A 19,376-nucleotide genomic window follows, 5' to 3' on the forward strand; every position below is an offset into this window, starting at 1 on the left:
CATGTGTCAAGTTGCCTCTTGATGCCTCATACTAATTAAAATTATTTTCCTATCAGCCTGCCTTGTTGCAGACAGCAAATATATTTACAACAGGTGTTAAAACATAATTGAAAAAAAATTTTAAAAATATTTTACTTGGAAAAATAAAGAGAATTATATATTAGCTTTAGTTCGTATATTCCTTATTAAAATGTCATAACATTTTTTATTATTTTTAAAAATACCTTTCTCTCAAAGACAACTTAGGAATTTTTTTTTCCTCCTAAATAGGGTACTGAAATAAAACATTACTAACAGGGAGAAAAATCTTACTTTTACTAAATGTCATTCTATAACCTATGACATCAAATGACTCCATCTGTTTGTTCTTAGATTTTTTTAAAATAAAATTTTGTATGTAGCAACTGCATCTAATGATCTGGCTTACTAAATTAGGAAGAGAAAACCAAAAGGTAGAAATATTCTCCAAAGATAAACAAGAAGTTACCACCTGGAATTTGCATTTTTTCAACCCACTCCAGTATTCTTGCCTGGAGAATCCCATGGACAGAGGAGCCTGGAGGGCTATAGTCCATGGGGTTGCAAGAGTCGGACATGACTCAGCCACTAAACCACCACATAAAAACATACACGCAAATTACAAAAAAAAAAAAAAAAAAAAGATTATAAAGTAAGTTTTAAAAAATTAGTAAATTCTGCCAAGTAAAAGTAAAATCAGAAATTATTATATAGTGGCTTCTTCTAAACTTTCATTGATGATTTTAATGAGCCCACCATTCTAAGACATTTTCTCTTTTCATAGATACAGGCAAATAAAAAGAACAGCAGCAATAAAGCAACAAATAGTTACTAGCAGCAGAAAGATAATACATTTTAGTGTTAAAAATCTACATGGAAGACTTCATACTGTTTGTAAAATTTCTTTGTGTCCTAAATCTCGGCTTGAGGTCAATGAGTCATGAAATGAAACCTTGGGGAATTCCTGCCATACAATGGAATGATGATCGCAACACACCTTTTCATTCCTTTTGCTAGGTATTTCTGATGTTTTAATAGCTGCTTTGGAAGCAGTATATTGCTAAAATGCTACATCATGGGTTGAAAACAGATAGAAAAGAAAAAGGAAAAACTACAGAACCAAAAAGTTACCTGCAATACATATTTCCCCTTTCTTGCAGGCTCACTTTCTATGGTTTCAGTTACCCACAGTCCAAACACATTAAATGGAAAAGTTCAGAAATAATTCGTAAGTTTTAAAGTAAGATTCAAATGCCATTCTAGCAGCATGATGAAATCTCACATCTTTCTGCCCTGTTCCATCCGGATGTCCCTCTGTCCAGAGTGCCCACACTGTGTTCACTACCTGTTCGGTCGTCACTCAGCAGCCATCCTGTTACCAGATCAGCTGTTGTGGGGTCGCTGTTTACTTAATAGTGGCCCCAAAGCACAAGAGTAGTGATGCTGACAGTTCGGATATTCCCTTACCATGCCTAGTCTGTAAGTTAACCTGTACCATAGGTATGTATATCTAGGAAAAAATTCAGTTCTTTCTCCAAACTAAGGCAAGGCAATTAAATTTTGTGGGGTTTAGTTTTCCTAGCTATAAAATGAGATTTTGCTCTAGGAGAGTTCTAAGAATCCTTAAAGGTTTAAATAGTTATGGTTATATCAGATACTAGAAAACAGGGTCTAGACTGCTTTATCTGAAGATGAATCTTGGTAATCAGCAGAGTAATCAAATTTTATAAATGACACTATAAGGCACACTTTAGATCCTGACAATGACTCAGTACATTCAACATTATAAACTTAACATACAAATGTTTCCACAGGACTCACACAAATGTCAGTGTTCCCCCAAAGTACAAAATTTACCCCAAAATTAACCTTACTTCATTCTAGTAATATGTCTAATTTGTTTGAAAAATGTATCATACCTCTTTGCTATTCTGCTGTCTTTACCCTTCTACCTCTAAACCATAAATTGTACCGTATTATCTGATTCATAACATTTAGTCTTCCATGTTCCAAAAAGATGTCTAATTATCCTAAATCTTCCTCTCTCACTTACTATAACATTTAAGGGAACTAAGATAATTTCTTTATCCTGCTTTTTATATAACACTTTTCTTCCTTCCCCATTAAAATTCTAAAGGGGAAAACCATACAGACATCACAAAAAACTCTAGCCAGAGATAATCAAAATCTATACTTCAAAATTCAATAGTCAGTAAAAAAAAAAAAAAAGAGAAAATTATAACCTATTAATGATTTAGAATTTTAAAAATTACATGGTAAGAGAAAATAGCATAGGAATTGGAAAATTAGTCACAAGGTAAAGTTTCAAATTTAATGTCTCAAAAGTCTTGATTATTTGTTAGGAAAAAAATCAGTTTGATAGCATGCAGCTCTGCTTTGTTCTTATCAACCCATCAGTATTTTAAAGGATACTTAGTACCAGAATAATGTGTGACTCTGCCACGAATTGGACCTGGCTGCTCCCATGAATGTAGCTCTATAAAACAAGACAGAGAAGCAAAAATTACAATCTGGGGAAAAGCAGGGTTTTGGCAGCTTTTTCTTTGTATAATTCTATACCTTGAAGATTAACAATGGATAAAGCTATGAATTAAGCTCCTATTTATGGTTTTGGAATGAAATAATTAGTTACTTTTGAATAAAATAATTATTAGTTAACTAGAAGTAGAAGATGAAGCGCTGGTGGCTGATGTCACTGTCAACTGTAGAAAGCAACCTACTATCAGAAGTAAACTTAGTATAATTTGTTAAAAGGTTTACCACAAAAACATACACAAACTGTAATGATTCTTCCAGAGCCTCCGTAAAATGTACTTAATATAGTGTAAGGCACAGATTAGAGGAACTAAGATTAATGACTCTACATCCTTTAAATGAAAAATGACCAATCAGAAGTTAATATGACTCTTTTCTACACTATCAAAGTTTTTAAATTAAGGAGATAGCTTTATAAATGCATTTATTTTAAAATGATTTTTTCAAAACATAATTATTAAAACTGTTTCATCCTATTGAGAAAGATACAGCTTCCTATACCTGGTAAGAACTGTATTAGTTGATACCAATCAATTATAGAAATTTGACAACAGTTTCCATGCAGGATTATTTTGCTTCTGAAAACCTGATTCCCACAGTAGTTTGGCTTTAATGGAAAGAGTATTTAACTAAAAGTCAGGACATTATTCCTTCTTGTCCTTAACCCTGGGCATGACACCCAATCTCTCAGATATTCAATATCCCCTCTTCCATAAAACTAGGAACTGGATTAACTGAGTCCTATGATCTTTTTGAAGCATGCAGAGTCTTGTGTGTATTGCTATCAATTCAATCTTGGTATTTTCACGTAGAGACTGCTCTTGGTGCTTCAGTCTAAGCTACCTTTGTTTCCATCTCTAATTTCTCAATCATTCATACTGCAGCTGCCTCATTCAAAGGTGTATTTGGATAAATTTTTAAACAACAGCTTCAAGCAAACCAACTAAAAATAGCCATGTGTGGTTTATTTACATTATAGCTTATGAGGAATACTATCACATATTTTCTATTTTATTAAATATTACTATGTTGACAACAGTGTAGCAATACAAATACTATAAGCAATGTGTTTGATATTACCTTAAGTCTGACTAGAAACTAAGACTTTCATATCACAGAAATGAAGGTTTTATTATTCTAATAACTATAGCAGCATAGATAATACCAAATACAACGATACCAAGTACTAGTAACAACTACCATTTATTAAGCACTCATTTTGTGTTTAACACAAGTTCTACATGCAATATCTCATTTAATTCTAACAGTCATAACAAAGGTATTTTTATTACAGCCACTTAATCATTAAGGTAACTGAGACTAAACAGAGGTGAAAAACTGCTTAGGTTTTCACATCTGCTGTGTGTAAAATCTGAGATTTGAAATTAGGTCTGTGTGATTTCAGATCCTGATCTCATATTCACTATACTATCGATACTTAGTTATTTGCTGGACGTTTGACAGGATGCTTCATATAGATTATCCCATTGTATCTTCTTAATAACTATATAAAATAGATATTATTATTCTATCTTCCAAACGAGGAAAATGAGATTTAGAGAAATTAACTAAATTAAGATCACACAACTAGTAACTGGTGAAATTTGGAGAGCAACTTGGGCTTGGCCTCCAAGGTCCATGCCTTTTCCATCATATAATAACTTACCAAAGGACAAGAAGAAAACCTAGTGGAAAGTTTTATAAAAGTTTTTACTGGTGATCGCAGTTAAATGTTGACCATGAAAGTAATTAAAAATCAACATTTATGTGACTGACTGAAGTATCTGACTATAACAACACAAAATAAGATGCCCAGATGTATGTGACAACTGTGAGGAAGTTTGCCTGGATTAGAACCACAGTGCAGACACTATGCACTGATTTAGGCAATGGGGATATCAAGTGTAACAAAACAGCAAACAAAACGAAACGAACAAAACCAAAAAAATGCTTCCACATTCAAACTGTGAGAACACATTTTGTCTACCAAGGTGCAAGAGACATTACTGGCACATATACAAGTCAGAAAAGCAAACACAAGAATAAAAGAACAAACAAGCACTCTAGAGGTCTTAGGTGCTGACCTTGGAGGGTATGTTTCATTTACAGGGTTACCTAAAGCAGTGCTTAACACAGTTAAAATCTAACTAAGCTCACCATTTTAAGCTAGTCTTTAATACATGTATTTAACTGATGCATGTACTTTGAAAATATTTTGGAAGAAGGAACACTGAGTAATTCCTTTACAGCTTTAGCAAGCATGATGTTCATTTATATTCTTTCCACCTGTGATTTTTGTTAACTCTGACCAGGGAAATGTCAGCAACTCATGGAAGTTTAATCCTAAATATTTCTTTAACTTGGAAATGGCAACCCACTCCAGTACTCTTGCCTGGAAAATTCCATGGACAGAGGAGCCTTGTAGGCTACAGTCCATGGGGTCGCAAAGAGTCGGACAGGATTGAGCGACTTCACTTCACTTCACTTACAAGTGCAATGGAGAAAATCTGCATGCTTTTTGATATAGGATATATATCTTTTTTCCCATGGAGATCTATTTTGACAAACCATTAATATAAACATTTTTTCTTGTCCAGTCAATTGAACACTTACTTCATAGAGCATATGAACCAAAAAGAATAGGTCTTAAAAATTATCAGAAAATTAATCATTATATCTTATTTGAAGTTTGCATAGCATAATGATATAAATAATATATCTGAATAATATGCTTAATTTTAGTAACATACGTAACAACAAAAATTAGTAACTTAAATATAATAGTTCTCTTACACAAGAGTATCAGAAAAGAAAATGCAAATTAAGCTAAATACAGTGTATGTCAAGGAGGAAAGAAACCTCGTTCCATGTAACTCTTCCCTTTTTATAATGTAGAATTTTTATTTTTATCAGAGTATAATTGCTTTACAGTGTGTTAGTATCCCCTGTAAAGTGGATCGGCATTAGGTATACAGGCCTGCGTGTGTGCTCAGTCATAGCCAACTCTTTGCAATCCCATGGGCCGGGCTCCTCTGTCCGAGGGATTTCCCAGGCAAGAATACTGGAGCCGGTCACCATTTCCTTCTCCAGAAGATTAACAGTATATTATATGTCAATCCCAATCTGCCACTTCATCCACCCCCTTTCTCCTCTTCATCTCCATACATTTGTTCTCTATGTCTCTATTTCTGCTTAGGAAATAAGATCAACTTCACCAACTTTTTTTGGATTCCACATATATGCATTAATATATGGTATCTGTTCTTCTCTTTCTTACTTCACTGTGTATACAGTCTTCAGGTCCATCCACATTGTTCCTGACTTCTTGGGAAGATGGTATCAATATTACTCTGCTTTTTCAATATTATTTTAAAACTGTGTTGGTAGTGAGTGATCATTAAGGAGTCCTTTTATAAACATAATGTTCTGAAAATATTAATGAGCAATAGAGACCAACATTGTTGTTACGTTTCAATTAAAATGTCTGAGTTGGTATCTTTATCCTGGATCTGCCTCAAGGGTGACCTTGAAAATTACTCTAAACTTCAAATTGTTCAACTGTGTAATGAAAAAACAAAATGTGAGAAATGAATTATTAATAAGTACTGCATGTAAAATACTTAGGACTAGGCATAAAATCTGGGTTCTCCTGCCAGTGAAATTTTCTTTTAAAACTTCTTATTTAAGTTTCTAATAAACCAATATTAACTTTATAAGCCTTGGGGCAGAAGGAAGGTAGGAAAAACCCATGTGTTTGATTAACTTTCGTAAAACATGTGCATACGTGCTAAGTCGCTTCAGTTGTGTCTGACTCTTTGTGATCCCATGGACTGTAGCCCACCATGTTCCTCTGCCCATGGAATTATCCATGTAAGAGTACTGGAGTGGGTTACCATGACCTTCTTCAGTGGATCTTCCCTACTCAGCGACAGAAGCTGACTTTCAGTTAAATGGACTTTGGAGCAAAACTAAAGATACTAACATAAGTCAGCGACAGAAGCTGACTTTCAGTTAAATGGACTTTGGAGCAAAACTAAAGATACTAACATAAGCACAGTACAAAATCAGGTAATATACAAAGGCAGGAAGTCATTCTTGTGAAGACATTAATAATAGGATTCAAACTAGTTATTTTTCCCTGAAAAGTGTTAGTCGTTCAGTCATGCCCAAGTCTTCGCAACCCCAGGCTCTGTCCATGGAATTCTCCAGGCAAAAATACTGGAGTGGGTAGCCATTCCCTTCTCCAGGGAATTGTCTCAACGCAGAGATTGAACCCAGGTTTCCTGCTCTGCAGGCAGATTCTTTACCATCTGAGCCACCAGGAAAGCCCAAAGTGTTACTTTCCCCTACTCACTGATAAAATACACACTGGTCTCCATTTGCTTCGGCATAAGTTCCTTACAAGGGGGAAAAAAAAGTGTGCTCACACCAATCCCAGAGAGATGTGAGTTTGAATTTTGATCACTGACAAATTGTTAACGTATTTTAAAAAGAAGCATTTATGAAACCTGGTGGCTCCGTGGTAAAGAATCTGCCTGCCAATCCAGGAGACAAGAACTTGATCCTTGGGTTGGGAAGATCCCCTGGAGAAGGAAATGGCAACCCACTCCAGTACTCTTGCCTGGGAAATCCCATGGACAGAGGAGCCTGGTGGGCTATAGGCCATGGGGTTGCAAAAGTCGGACATGACTGACTAAAAAACAACATTTTATGACATCAAGAAAATGGTGAATAAAAACTAAGATTTTATATTGTCTGGTGTTATCCAAATGCCACTTTCAGCTTAACATCAAATCCACAAAAGCACTTTTGGTTCGTTCTTTCATTTTAAAATAATGAACCAAGAGCTTGTCAATAGCCAGAGCAAACGCTACTGTGATTATCTTTTACTATCACGTGATTCTTTCCGTTCAATCTTTTCATGCAGCTGGACTCATCAGTACGAAATGTAAACTTTATTTCTGTTCATTTTCTTTCCCTTCATGTATACGTCAGAAAAAATTACCCGTCTGAATCCTTTCAGCTTTTTTCTGTACCTTGTTTACTATCTGCCAGTACAAGGACAGCAGACACATAAAATTTAAGAAAATATTTAAGTGATAATCTCTCAACTGTCTAGCATATGATTCTCACTCTGCAACAGAAGTACTGTAACAGCAAAAAAAGAAAACATGATGATTTATTATCAACATGAGACAGAATGTAGGAGAAAAATCTTGTATTTCCTTTGGCAGGACTTCCAAGAAGTCAAATGAGTTTCCTCATTGCTCTTAAATAAACTTGTGTCTTTAATCTTGGCTATTTAAGATCTGCCAGTAGAAGAGCAACTGCTTTCCTGATCAAAGCCTACATACAGAGAGGGATCCATTTTTCATATATGATAGTCAATCTTTTTTTTTTTTTTAACCACATAACTCTAAATAAAGAAGATGCTATTTTAAAATATACAAGTTCCTAGGAATGCAGTAATGACACCATGGTCCTGAGTCTCCTTTGTGTGCTTAGGCACCCAGAATACTAAAAGGAAGTAATCTTTATTCTTTCTTTCTCAGTTTCTTTGTGAGAAGACAAACATCCAGGAAGAGATTTTTTTGAACTGTTAAGACAAAATATACTCTTTTATTTAGTGTTAAGTATAACGGAAGTATTCAGAGGCATTCTATGACCTTCCTACTGTATGATACTATGATCTTTGGAACCAATTACTTAAGTCTTTAGTAAAAACAGTGTGAGAGCCAGCAGCAGGTGGGCAGGCTTCTGTTGGCAAATGGGAGTGTCTGGATCACCACTGTTGGTGCATAACAAGTGGAAATCCCGAGGTACTTAGCACTCTGACAGTCTAATTAAAGATTTCTCTATTTCTCAATAGTTACATATTCCTAGTCCTTTCTTTAAGGCACAGTTACATATTCCCAGTCCTTTCTTTGAGGTTTTCTTCTTCTGCATCAAACTAGATAAACTTCTCTGAGGAAGCACTGGTCCTTACAAGGCTGTAACACTAAACAGCAGGTGTGATACAGATCAGACAATAGCTCGGCCAAGTCCTTCTGGACTTGCCTGAAGTAAGAGAGATAAATAGGGATTACCTAAGTCCAGATGGCAAAGAATGCCACTGTGGTGGATTTCCCCAGGCTAGGTAGGTATGATTGGTCTTATTCAAACTCTACAAAAAGCGTCAGCCCCGCTAGTACAGTGGAGATACACCTCCCCTTATGAGCTTTGCCTGAATTCACAGTGACAATAAGATTGGCAGTTCAGGTATTGTAAACAGGGGAGGTACGGGAGAGAACAAGTAACAACACAGAGCTCCAATCAATTCTAAGGAAATTCTAAGCAGAATATGCTGAAACAGTTCATCGTAACTGCTCCTCCCTGGAAGGTCAGGCAGTGAGAACACACAGTGCAGGCAGGCCTGGAAAATTCTGAAAAGACTAGAAAACTACCCTAAAGCCCAGACACTAGTGGGCCAGCTACTGGGGACAAACTGTGCTCGTAGAAACACCTTCTGGTTTTTTAACAAAACCGATACTATGACTGATGAGAGCTTCTCATATTCACTGTGCTTTCACAATGTTGAGAGGTTAAATATATGACAACATAGTATGCCTGTTTCTTACAAGCGTACAGCAGAGGTTGACTTAAAAGGTCCTATGACTCAGCTTCTAAGTACATTTTAGTAATTAATATTTTCTTGACTGTCCATTTCTAGACTTATAAATTCTTCTATTCATCAATGAAAGAAAACCTGGAATGCTTAGTAGAATTACTCTTATGGAATTTTTTTGGTAACTAAAGTAGTAAGTTCAAAATGAAAAGTTACTTGTTAGATTCTTCATTTTAAAAACTCAACTGAATAGCTTTTGATATGAGATACACTGAATATGTAAATCTACAATGCAAATGTTTTGGGATCTCTGTCATATTAGATATATATGAAAAGTATAATAGAGTAAAAGTATATATGGGCTTTTTTCCTTTTTATCTTTCAGAAAAAAAATCACCATTAAGGAACATTACTATTCTCATGTTGTTATAACTGTTATCTAAAGTACAAGAACAACAACAACAAAATACAACTAATGTAGCAGGAAGGTTAAAAGTCACATTATTCTGTGTTAAAAAGTAAAATCACACATTTCATATCACTAAATATTTTGCATCTGTGACTGGAGTAAGAAATGCACAAGGAAGATAGTTTTTCTGCCCTATTTTAACTTTGCAAAAAAGGAAAGTCATTTAACCTCTCTTTAACTCATTTTCCTGGTACAGATCATTTTTTGTTGTTGTTGATACTTATGGGTCTATTTAAGGTGATAAAAAAGATGTTATTATCAAGATAAGTCTATAAAATGAATTTAAACAAAAAATAAGCAAAAAAAGGATCACTCTTTTGGAACATAATCTCTCGTATTTTTCTTTTTCGGGTTATCTGTGAAAATGGATATTCCCATCTTCCCTCTCAGTGCTCACATGATAATTCTCTGATAACCTTCTATATGAAAGCATGTTCATGTGGATGAAAGCACCCTGAGATGCTCGGCAATTATTCCTTAATGTGAGTCTTGTAGTGTGTCTACTGATACTTCTCTGATCACTGTCTGTACCTGGCATTTTTCTGTCTCTTCCTCGCTGACTGCGACCTGAGTGAAACGCTGCTCAGTCTGGATCCCACTGCATCATCGGGATCCCACTACCTGCTGTGACGGGTTTTTCTAGTCCCGTTTCTTCAGATGCCTTTAGTTCATATCCTTGAAACTTCTCGCATATTGTCTTAGAGTGATACTCTCTCTAAAGTTCACCTAATGCCAACTGCTTTCAAAGTCCAGTGTCATCCATTTTCTCCGGGTGTCCAGGATCACTGCATTCTGATGAACAAGTCTGGAAAATCACTGCCTCTAAATCTTTGACATTAGAGACTTTATCTTGACATTTGATGTGAAATATAGCATAATGGGATGATAAATGAAACCTGTCTCAGAAATGAAAATGACGCTGATAAGGACTCAGATATTAGACCCATATAACACTGTTGACAGTACCCTGGATCTGTAGGCCTTGAGAATGGGTTTAACTCATGATGGATGGGTCTGGTTGAGCCTGCTAATCTGCGAAATGAGACATCGAATTCTTGGGTGTGATTTTCTGTTTCTTTAAGCTTACTACTTTGAAAGCTTCAAATCTGTAGCGTTTATCTTTATACTTAATCAGTATACTAACAATGTGAATCCAGCTATATAATTAGTATTTTGTATCTAATACACAGTTTCTGATTCTCCCTTGAAAACTTCACAGAACCAAACACAGCGATCATCTTCAGCAGAAGCACCACACTGACGCCTGGAAACTCTGGCTACAAGCCAGGCTGCTGTGCAGGTGGGGGGTTAACTGCCCTACCTCAGTTTCTGCATCAGCAAATCAAGGATGCTGTAATAATTAAATAGCAGCATTCAGAAAAGTGTGACATGAAGTGAGCCTTCATGAAATGCTGGCTATCGTTATTTCTATTATTCAGCTGGTATTTATTGAATGTCTAATACGTGATAGGCACATTTCTAGGCACTTGAGGTAAGAGTGAACAGAGCAAAAGTCCCTGGCCTCATGTGGTTTATTGGAGAAGGAAATGGCAACCCACTCCAGTATTTTTGCCTGGAGAATCCCATGGACAGAGGAGCCTGGTGGGCTACAGTCCATGGGGCCACAGAGAGACACGACTGAGTGATTAACACACACACATGGGGTTTATAGCCTAGTGTTTGTGCACACACGTGTGTGTCTTGGGGACAGGGAAGCAGAGGGGGAGAAAAGCCCAATGAATATAAATAAAAATAAAATACATTATATGTATATATAAATAACATACAATTAATACTAGTATATGGAACATTAAATTGAGACATCAATTTAAAACAAAATCTACATACTCACTTATATATTTTGGCTTATTAAAATAAAGAGGTCACTAAAAATGGTAACGTATTTTATTTATTTATTTATTTATTTATTTATTTTTTATTTTTCAGGGGGTTTTGTCATACATTGATGTGAATCAGCCATAGAGTTACACGAATTCCCCATCCTGGTCTCCCATCCCACCTCCCTCTCCACCCGATTCCTCTGGATCTTCCCAGCCCAACAGGCCCGAGCACTTGACTCATGCCTCCCACCTGGGCTGGTGGTCTGTTTCACCACAGATAATATACATGCTGTTCTTTCGAAACATCCCACCCTCCCCTTCTCCCACAGACTTCAAAAGTCTGTTCTGTACTTCTGCGTCTCTTCTTCTGCCCTGCATATAGGGCCATTGTAAAAATGGTAACGTATTTTAATTAGCAAGGGCTCTATAACTGAAATATCGAAGAGAGAAGTTACATCATTTGTCCTTGATGTTCCTTTCTCTCCTCACACTTTCTCTTTTAGATGATTCATACTCTTCAATTCAACAGCTCTTGGTATGAAAGACTCCTACTTAGCCAGGTCTATAGTGTTACATCTTATGGAGTAACCACTGATTGGGTATATCTACTTTAATATCCCACTTGAATGTCCTAACACTCTAAAACCAAATTTTTTCCAAACATGTCACTATTCTCTGCACAAAATTATTTATCTTGGCCAGACTTCTGTGCTTCTGTCAATAATGCAACCAATCTTCTAACGATCCAAGTTTCAACTTTACCATTTCTGCCTGCATCAATCATAATGCCAGTGAACACTTCCTATCCTGTATTTGCCTTTTTTCTATTACTTTGACACAACTGATTGTGTATGAATGTTTATCATATCATACTTGGATTATGGGCACTCTAATCTTTAGTCTCTAATCTCTCATTTCTAGCTAAATCTTACAAAATCTCCACTTTCATCAGTCTACTGCTCACAAACCTTTGAGAATTTAAAACTGCTTAGAGGCCACAGCTCTTGGCAGTGAAGTCAAACACTTTTGAATCAATCAATTAATCAATCAAGCCGACTATCTAGTCAGTGCTTAAAGTGAGAAATGTTATATTCCATAACATGAGAAAACAAGTACATGCAAAAAACATGGTGTTTTTTTTTGCTGAAAAAGAAACATGGGAACATGCACACGGAGATCTCTAACCATACAGACAAAATAAGGGCAGTGTGCTTAATATTCTAGAATTAGTAAAGCAACATTTGAGTCTGTGCTTGAGTAGCCTCTTTGTAAATCGGGATAATAATTGTATCTTTCTTATGGAGAACTGCTACTGGAGTGAACAGATCAGAAGTTAATTAGCTACTAAATTATAGGGTATTTAGTAAGGACTCTGTAATTTAGCTCTGTGTTCACTGAGTTCTAGAGAAATATAAAAGGTGAAATTACTGCAGGGTGAAATGAAAGGAAGAGGCTGCAGAGATGGTTAACTACAGACAGGGTGTTTCAGTAGGGGCTGTGCTGACGTGTTAGGCATGCTGGACTTTAGACAGGTGGGCAGTGACAGGAAGTTAACAGAGGACGGGGAGGGGTCTGAAGGGAGACTGGCTGGGACGCCACAGTAAGCACACTTTTCCTGACACTGTTTCCCTTAAAAGTTACAGCTCAAAAAATTATGGTCCCCAAACATCTTATCCTCGTTTTCACCCCTGTATGGGTTTTCTTAAGGCTGGTCCATTTTTTTCTTTCTGATCAATATCAAGGAGCAATCTTTATTCTTACTGGGTAACCAAAATTTAGCATGATTTAATGCCAACTCTAATTCTACCTCTCTTAATAAAACTGCTAGATAACTTTGCCTCTGGGTAATGAATAGTTAATACCCTTAAACTGTTATAATACTATCTGTAACATTTCATCTGTATCTTACTCACATATGGATTTATAATGTTAGGATTCTAGACTCAAAACTCACATGAATAATACTGTCTCAGGAAAAAGGATATATTACTTGTAGAATACAGAATATTTCAATTTTTTAAAAATGAGAACAGGCTCAAATACTTGCTTCAACATATTTTAAAATAATTTAAATACAAAATATTGTTAAACCCTAAAGTAAAATGTGAAATGATTGCAAGACTCTGTATATTTAGGGTAATTTAGGAATTTTTAAAAAATCTAGAGCATTTATTAATAACTATTTTTAGCATCTTAGATGAAGCTAAACAAATGAAGCTAAATTCTTCAAAATAGCATAAAGAACAGTTAAGCTCAGGAAATATATATATCCTAGAGAAAAAGTGATGTTTTAAACAACTGTGTGGAGTGAATGTTACTTAAAATTAATAAAATCACAATTTACTCTTTTCAAATTTAGAGTGATCATTAAATTATAATTTTTTAGTAAGCAATTTTTGCCAATAAAAATTTTAACAAGTAAACATTGATATTTGGTGGTTATTGGTATGTACTATAAGCACATAATTTTAAAAATCATATTTCTCCAGAGATTTCAAAAGTGTATTCCCAATCCAGGGATCGAACCAAGGTCTCCCACATTGCAGGTGGATTCTTTACTAGCCGAGCCACAAGGGAAGCCCAAGAATACTGGAGTGGGCAGTCTATCCCTTCTCGAGCAGATCTTCCTGACCCAGGAATCAAACCAGGGTCTCCTGCATTACAGGCAGACTCTTTACCAACTGAGCTATCAGGGAAGCCCTCCATCATTAGTAATGTATTACAAATGTTCTTGTGTAGTAGTATTTGCAAGGGAGTATTTATATGTACTTAATTTTTTACACATAAATTGTTTTCTTTGTATATAATTCCACTTTTACAACATGTGCTTTTTCTTTATCAATTTAAAAAATCTTACCTGAGAGACTGCAAATATCAAAATGTGAACTTAGCCTCACATATTAAGAGTTTGTGACACTGTAAGTATACAGGATTGATTTAAAGTCTAAAAACTTCTTTTAACTGTACTTTTTCCTCTTTTTTAAAAACTGTCTAATTCATGATAAATTACTCAGATTTGTTCTTATCAAAAATACACAATAGGGGGGAACCAGGCACTCACAGATTTTGTATTGGGATAGTTAAGCCCAGTCAAAACTCAAACTATAGATTTAAGACTTTGCAATTTCCTGTATGCAAATTTTATGTCCGTTCTAAAGAGGTATATTTTCAAAGAAATATTGTCTGGAAAAATAAACAGAAACAAATAAGAGTCTTTCCATCATATCTATAATAAAATTCTTCCATGAGTTTTTCATTATTATCAGGCAGCATTTCTTTCGTAAAAGCTAACACTACAGGGAGAAATTTGAAATGACATTTTACTGATTGTTTATTTTTCCATCAGAGTATCTTTGACGTTATTTTTTTTTAATTTTAAGTTTATCAGAATACATTGATCTACAATGTCAGTTTCAGGTATAGAGCAAAGTGATTCAATTATACACACAAATACATAGACACATACACATCCTTTTTTAAAATTCTTTTCTTATATAGGTCATCACAGAATAATGAGTAGAGTTCCCTGTGCTATACAGTAGGCCCTAATTGAGTATCTATTTTATATATAACAGTGTGTATGTTCATCCCAAGATCCTGATTTATCTCATCCCTCCAAGTTTCCCTTTTGGTAACCATACGTTTGTTTTCTATGTCTGTGAGTCTGTTTCATAAATATGTTCATTTATAATTTTTAAAAATTAGATTCCACACGAGTGGTATCACATGATATTCATCTTTCTCTGACTTACTCTACTTACTATGATCATCTTTAACTCCATCCATCTCTAGTTCCAATCATGTTACTATAAATGGCATAATTTCATTATTTTCTTTATGGCTGAGTAATAGTCAACTGTATTTATATACCACATCTTCTTTATCCATTCTCTGTCGATGGACATTTCAGTTGGTTCCACGTCTTGGCTATTGTAAATAGTGCTGCAATGAACACTGTGGTGTATGTTTATTTTCAAATTATGGTTTTCTTCTGTATATATGCCCAGTAGTGGAACTGCTGGATCATACGGTAGTTCTACATTTTTTTAAGGAGCTGCTTGCAAATGCTAGGTACAAATCAGATTTTTTATATGACTGAAAAATGTCCATCTGGTATTTAACAACATGGAAATCCCTGGTGAACTAGTGTGATTTTCAGATGAGTGATTGGGTACAGGAGCCAGACGGAACGACACTGGGAGTGATGAGACATGAACTGAGATCGTGGCCACAGACAACCCTCACATAGGGAATTAGGTCATGCTATGACTGCAAAGACCAGGAGAGAGGTGTGCTACTGAGAAACTTCAGCAACAAACCATGTGGAATACATTAAATCAAACTTTATGATCTTCCAAAATATCTTCAAGTGGCAACCAAGTAGACAGTAGACCTTAACAGGAAAAGGTATTGACAAGGAGGATATGGTTGAAAGAGGATGGAGATTCTGAAGAAAGGTTGATCTTAATGTTCTTGGGGACCAGTTAAGTCCCTTGGAAGTGGGTGAGAGAACAGAAAATATGAGAAAGCAAAGAAAATGGACAAAGACGGAACAGCAGAATAAGAAGGAATAAGAGAAGAGAAGAAATTGAATTCAATGATATTAATTGCAAGTTCGAGAGCTTGGATTTAGAAATATTACAAATTTTGATGAGGTTTCAGGTAGTTCCCAAGTGAGCAGTTTAAGTGAAATGAACAAGTAGGTTCCAGAATTTAAAGAGAAAAAAATGAAAACATGAAGCTAATGTGCTAAACAAATAGACAACATGGGCATTCTGAAGAAAGGAGCTTAAATATATATATATATATATCATGTCTGAAGACAGAGTGAATTAGATAACCTTTAAAAGTCTTTTATCCCTCTAATCTTATTTTTCAAGGAAGTTACTACATGATTGTCTTCGATAGAATAAAAAATATTTTCCAAAAAGAGTATAAATGACACAAAATATATTCAGTCCTAGCAGCATCATTTATATAAGTGCTACAAATCAACTTAATGGGATTTTTTTCCTCTTGAAAATATTTTTTAAAATGGCTGCACAATTTTAATTTATCCTACTTAATTAGAATTAATATATCATATTGTGGCTACTGCAATGTTTTCTTTAACAAATCACAGCAATATATATTTGTACTTTCTTATTTATGATTTACTTTTAGTTCCTAAAAATTTAGTAACAACCTGACTGCATCAAACTGGGGGGAGAAGGAAGGTATAATTTAAAAAAAAATTCTCAAACAGAATAACTAATTGTCAAGTAAAATTTTGAAAGTGGAAAACATTTTCAGTAAAAGATAAAATATACTGGCAATAAGCATCATCTTTATGGATATAACAATCAAGGTAATACTGTGCACCTAAAGATATTTTCTTGAACAAACTAAACGAAACTCAGTCAAAACTGTTTACAGCTTTAATTTGCTTAGTAAACCAGGTCTGCACAGTACAATATACTTATCTAATGTTAAACTACCACACACTCTAATACTGAGTCCTTTTTTAGTTGAAGGAGAGGTGATTTACAATATTGTGTTAGTTTCAAGTGTACATCATACTGATTTAGGGTTTTTACAGATTATATTCGATTACAGGTTACTACAAGATATTACGTATAACTCCTTGCACTATACAGTAAATTCGTGTTGCTTATCTATTTTATGTAGTTTATATATATGAATCCCATATATACTGAGTCCTTAATTAATGCTTAAAGCAATTAAAAATATATACATACCTTTCTTTTTCTTTAAAATATGTGTGCTTAGTCACATCCAACTCTTTGCAACCCCATGGACTGTAGTCTGCCAGGCTCCCCTGTCCATGGGGGATTCTCTAGGCACGAAACCCTGGGAGGGGATCTTCCCAACACAGGAATCGAACCTGGGTCTCCCACATTGCAAGCAGATTCTTTACTGTCTGAGCAACCAGGGAAGCCCAAGAATACTGGAGTGGGTAACCTACCCCTTTTCTCCAGGGGAACTTCCTAACCCAGGACTCAAACCAGGGTCTCCTGCATTGCAGGTGGATTCTTTACCAGCTGAGCTACCACAAGATAAGCTTTTGGTTTAGAAACAATCATAGTACATATGTTTTGCAATTTTTATCCTTTCAATCTTCCAAGTAATGTTTGAGGGGGGAAAATAAGCAGAATCTTCTATGCCTAGTAGACTAATTCTCGAACTGTACAAGAGAAGGGGGAGAACCCCAAAATGTGATTTTAGGGCTTAAGGAGTTCAACACTGGGTAGAAACTTTTAAAAAATGTTATGAATTTTTATTATGAAGGAGAAAGCTGGTATGGAGGGCAGATGACAAGAAAACAAAGGGAGGAAAAAGGGTGATGTAGTTTGGGGAGTAATGCTTATTACATTGCAGTATAGGAGCAGGCCTGCACTGAGGCAGAAGTCCTTAAACTTCCTGTATACAAAACACAGGAAACCCTGAGGGGTAGATTAACTAGTGAATACGGGGAGTGTGGAGGGGCTGCTGGAATGCAGGCTACATTCTGTTTCTTGATCTGGTGCTGGTTATACAGGAGTGTTGTCCCCATTAAAATGAACTAAGCCTTATTCTCTATGTCTGTTTTGACGAGGAGAGGGTGAGATGTATGCAAAGAGTAACATGGAAACTTAAATTACCACATGTAAAATAGATAGCCAATAGGAATTTGCTGTATGGTTCAGGAAACTCAAACAGGGTCTCTGTATCAATCTAGAGTGGTGAGATGGGAGGGAGATGGGAGGGAGGTTCAAAAGGGAGGGGACATATGTATACCTATGGCTGATTCATACTGAAGTTGGACAGGAAACAACAAAATTCTGTAAAGCAATTATCCTTCAATTAAAAAATAATTTAAAAAATGAACTAAGCCACACACGATTTATGCACTTTCTTATGTAATGTTTCTATTAAAAAATCTCAGATATATAAGTAAATAAACTGGGAATTGTGCTACTAAGGTACATTTCTGGATACTAGTTTCTGGAATCTGCATTTTAACAAGTACCCCTGGGGTATATACAGCCATTCTAGGACATAAATGAAAAAACAATAGTTGAGAGGTTCAAAAGTAATTTTTTCATCCTCTCAGCAATGCTTTCTCCTGCCACAGGCATCTCTGAATATTCAACAAATCTGCTGATTTGAAACCCTTCTACTCTAGTCGTTTAGAAAGCAGATGAATTACTGACTATAGACTTGGGATCAGAGCTCATTTCCATCCTTACTTTTTACTTACATAGGCTTAGGATGTAGCAGGCCCTACACTGGGTACCACAAAAATAAGAAAATCATAGTTTCTGCCGTCAAGAAGTTTATAATCTACTTTAAATAACTCCAAAGTACCTAAAATACAAAGCAAGCAAAAAATTCAGTGTATAAGTGGCAGCAAACAAAACACTGTAAAACAGGAAGGCTATGGAAGCAAACAAGGCCTCTCGGAAGCCAGCATCAAAACTACATAGAACTTCAGTGTAATTTCGACAGATGAGAGAAGAAAGAGGACGCACTCCTGAGAGTGCAGGCAGGGGCACTATGGTGAGGACAGCGTGGACTGTAGATGGCGCTGCTGGTAGGAAAGTAGTCAGAGATGAGGCCAGAAATGCAGCTGTCACTACCTGTAGGAGTCTTGGATAAGAGGCAGAAATAAGCATGCCTAATTTTAATTTTACAGGAATAAGGAAGTCACAGAGGACGTTTGAAAGAAAAGAGACACGATTGTAAGTCACTTCAGGAAGGTGAATCTGGAAGCCACAAATTTAATGAACCGTGACAAGATGAAGGTAAGTGACCATGCTACGTATCACAGTGATGGTCAATCAAGGCTACACAGATCTGGGTTCTGTTGCTACTCTACTTGATCGAGCTGCTTAAGTTGAGTCACAGC

At 35.6% G+C, this 19,376-nt stretch overlaps 1 protein-coding gene across 5 annotated transcripts in view; it reads right to left on the reverse strand.

The window, feature by feature from the left end:
- TUSC3 (tumor suppressor candidate 3) overlaps window positions 1-19,376 on the reverse strand; it is a 216,965-nt gene that overhangs the window by 27,213 nt on the left and 170,376 nt on the right. For 3 of the 5 annotated variants that reach the window (XM_065947258.1, XM_065947257.1, XM_065947256.1), the window contains one exon: window positions 2,452-2,515. The exons of the other annotated variants lie outside the window; for them this stretch is intronic. In XM_065947258.1, the coding sequence (XP_065803330.1) occupies window positions 2,452-2,515 (64 nt within the window). The remainder of the gene's footprint in view (window positions 1-2,451; window positions 2,516-19,376) is intronic. 5 annotated transcript variants of the gene reach the window in all.

Source organism: Muntiacus reevesi, chromosome 10 (assembly GCF_963930625.1).
Source record: "Muntiacus reevesi chromosome 10, mMunRee1.1, whole genome shotgun sequence".
In the NCBI taxonomy this organism is placed as follows: domain Eukaryota; kingdom Metazoa; phylum Chordata; class Mammalia; order Artiodactyla; family Cervidae; genus Muntiacus; species Muntiacus reevesi.